The sequence below is a fragment of the Panthera tigris genome, chromosome B3 (genome assembly GCF_018350195.1).
Source record: "Panthera tigris isolate Pti1 chromosome B3, P.tigris_Pti1_mat1.1, whole genome shotgun sequence".
In the NCBI taxonomy this organism is placed as follows: Eukaryota; Metazoa; Chordata; class Mammalia; order Carnivora; family Felidae; genus Panthera; species Panthera tigris.
The window spans coordinates 6,132,514-6,135,438 of NC_056665.1; the positions used below are offsets into that span (position 1 = coordinate 6,132,514).

Genomic DNA, 2,925 nt, shown 5'->3' on the forward strand with positions numbered 1-2,925 from the left:
CCAGGAGAATGGCAAAGGTGACAGCTGTGGGGCTGAGGCAGGTGAACGGGCCCAAACGTTAACCCGCCCGTGTCACCTTGCACAGCAGGCCAGGTGGAGCCCTTGCACAGTAAAGACTGTCCAAGTGGCAAGTGAGGGCACACACCAACCTCAGGAGGCCTAGAACCGGGGAGGGGAAGAACAGAATGACTGCTCCCCACAGGATGGGAACATTCTTCCTTTTCCCAATAAGGCAATAAGAACCCAGGTTGACAGAAGAAAAAGAGACCACACCAAAATTTGTGTTGTTTTTTTAAGAAGCACAAAATCTAAGCATACAGGCTTCTCCCACCCCCCCACCCCACCCCCAGCCACAACCCACTCCCCCACCAGTCCCAGCTGGCTGAGTCTGTGCTCAAGCAGCTACCACCCTCCTGTAGGTCAGGCGGTGCTCTGTAGAGCACTGGGCATTCCGGGGTGGGGGGGGTGGTTCTAGGAATGGAGGGCCCTGCCCCAGCCCTGACTCCAGCCAGGGAAGCCACCCACGACCTGTTTCAAACACTGCTTCCATAAAAGACATCCCTTGGAAAAGAGATGCTTGGTTTAAAAAAAAGCAAAAACAAAAAAACCTTGAAGACCTCAGAGGCAGCAGATGGAGGGCAGCCCACCCTGGAGGCCTGACTCCTGGCCGACCAGGGGACAGCGCAAGGCCTTTAGTAGAAGATGCCCAGGTGGGCCCCCTCCAAATCATCTTGCCAAAGTTCAGGGCAGCCACTGAGCTGCGCGCCTGAGCTCTGGGAAGGGCTCTCATCACTGAGCTGGAAGGCAGGGCCTGGTCCCTGGTCTTCTGAACCGGGGAGCATCTCTGCGCTGTGGCTCCAGCCACCCCACTCGGTCTGAGGCTGGAGTCTCTGGCATGCTGGGCGGGACAGGAGGGGTGGCGTTTCTGGCAACAGACAGGACTCTGGAGACACAGAGATACCCTGCAAGAGAGACAAAAGCAGCTGGTTAGTGGGCCACTGCGCTGAGATAGCTTGAGACCTTGAACCTGGATGCTCCCTGGAGTGTGGCCGGCGGCTTCTGGACAGCCCTGGTGCCACAGGTGCAGTGAAGCCAAGTGGTGAACAGCACTGGCTCTGGAGATACACTGCCCGGGGTTCGAATCCCACCTCTGCTACTAACTAGCTGTAAGAACTCGACCTCTTTCATTCTGTTTTCTCATCTGTGAAATGGGGATGATGGTAACAGTTACTTACTCCATGGAGCTGCTGGAGGGCTGACTGAGTAGGCACATGTACACGTACAGTGCCAAGAATGGTGTCGGGCAGTGAGCAAGCAATCATTTTCGCTTATTAACATGCTCTTTCGTGGACCATGATTCATTCATTTGTGGGCCTCAAGAACAAATGAAGCTTGAAGAAAACGGGAAGGTCACCAGCTCCAAGCCCCTCGACTCCGGAAGTCCCTACCCCCGGGGCCAACCACTGGAGCACCTGGGGCGACTTTCTTGCCAGCGGCCCTTGCTACCTTCCATCCTGCCTCTGGAGCAAGTCCGAAGATTCCCCCTCTTCCACGTGGCTGCGGTGGTGGTGGCCTTAATGACCCGGGGCCCTACCTCTTTCCCCAAGGAGGTTAGGGTCCTCTCCATACTCCCTTCGGCTCCTCTCTACCCCCGCCTGGGTTGGATTAGATAAACGGGGATCTGAAAAGTATGAAATTCTCTGCAGATGAGAGCCAACTCACCGTCTCCACCCCCAAACGAACCTGGGGACCATCCCCAGGGGAAGCAGCGGGGCCTGGGTGCGTACCTGGTATATTACAGCCAGCTCAGGGGCCGCGGGGGAAGGCGTCCAGGGTGTAGCCTGATTCCTGGACTCTGGGGACGTCTGCGTTCCTGAACAGCCCTGGGGCGGTGTCCAAAGGGCCCCGTCGGGGCCTCTCCCTCGGGACAGTTGCGGGGGCGACTGCATCCCAGGGTGGTAAGGGGGTGTAACCCAGGGACCCATGTCAGGTATCCTGCTCCCCAGGCGCTCGGGGGCCGCTAGTGCTTCGGGACACGCCGGCGGGGACCCCCAGGACGCGGAGGGGCTGGCGGCTGAGCCCAGCGCCGGGGCGCGCGCCTGCACCTGCGTCTGCGTCTGCGTCTGCGTCTGCGCGGGGCCGCCGTCGGGGCAGAGCGGGCAGCCCCGAGGCACCGCCGCGTCGCTGCGCCGCCGCCGCCGGCGCTGCAGGCTCTCCTCGCTGAGGCCCAGCACCGCCGACAGGTGGCCGATGTAGCGGATGGCCAGGCGCAGCGTCTCGATCTTGGTGAGGCTCTGGCCGGCGGGCGCCACGGACGGCGGCAGAAAGCGGCGCAGCTCGTGCAGGGCGCGGGCGAGCGTGCGCATGCGCAGCTTCTCGCGCTCGCTGGCGCTCTGCCGCTGCCCGGCGGCGGCTCCGCTGCGGGCTCGTCCGGGCGCCGTCGGGGCGGCCTCTGCGGCGCGGGCGCCGCGGGCCTGGGGCGCGGGCTGCGAGGGGCCGCGGGAGCCGTCGCAGGGGCAGGAGCCCGACGAGTCCGAGGAGGAGGCAGGGGACGTGGAGTCCGGGTGGCCGGCCCAGCCCCAACCCTGGGGGAAGATCCAGTGGTCTTGGCCCAGGAGGCTGTGCAGAGGAGGGGACTGGGCCATGGCCGCGGCTGCTGCGGGCTCTGGGAGGCTGGGCCGGCCACCTCCAGGCCTGAGCTTTTATCCGGACCAAAGGTGAGAGGTGCCCCCCTGCCAGGTTGCAGAGAGGTGTCAAAACCCACAGAGCCCAGGGAAGGCCTGGGCAGGGGGGGGGCCTTGGGAAAGCGGGCCCATTTGCGGAGGTGTGGATTCTGACTCCTCGGGGGCTCTAATGGAGGCCCCTGCAGCCCGGGAAGTGTGGGAGGGACAATTCGCATCTGGATGGAGTTGCTAAGCTTCTTAC

The 2,925-nt window shown here is 62.7% G+C and overlaps 1 protein-coding gene across 1 annotated transcript; it reads right to left on the reverse strand.

Annotated features, from left to right (window-relative positions):
- Positions 1-355: 355 nt before the first annotated feature.
- On the reverse strand, positions 356-2,706 carry MESP2 (mesoderm posterior bHLH transcription factor 2). The gene is made up of 2 exons (XM_007078289.3): positions 1,788-2,706; positions 356-962 (listed from the first exon to the last, which is right to left on the reverse strand). Exons 1-2 carry the CDS (start codon positions 2,643-2,645, stop codon positions 693-695), a joined length of 1,128 nt encoding a protein of 375 aa, XP_007078351.2. The 5' UTR covers positions 2,646-2,706; the 3' UTR covers positions 356-692.
- Between the last annotated feature and the right edge of the window lie 219 nt (positions 2,707-2,925).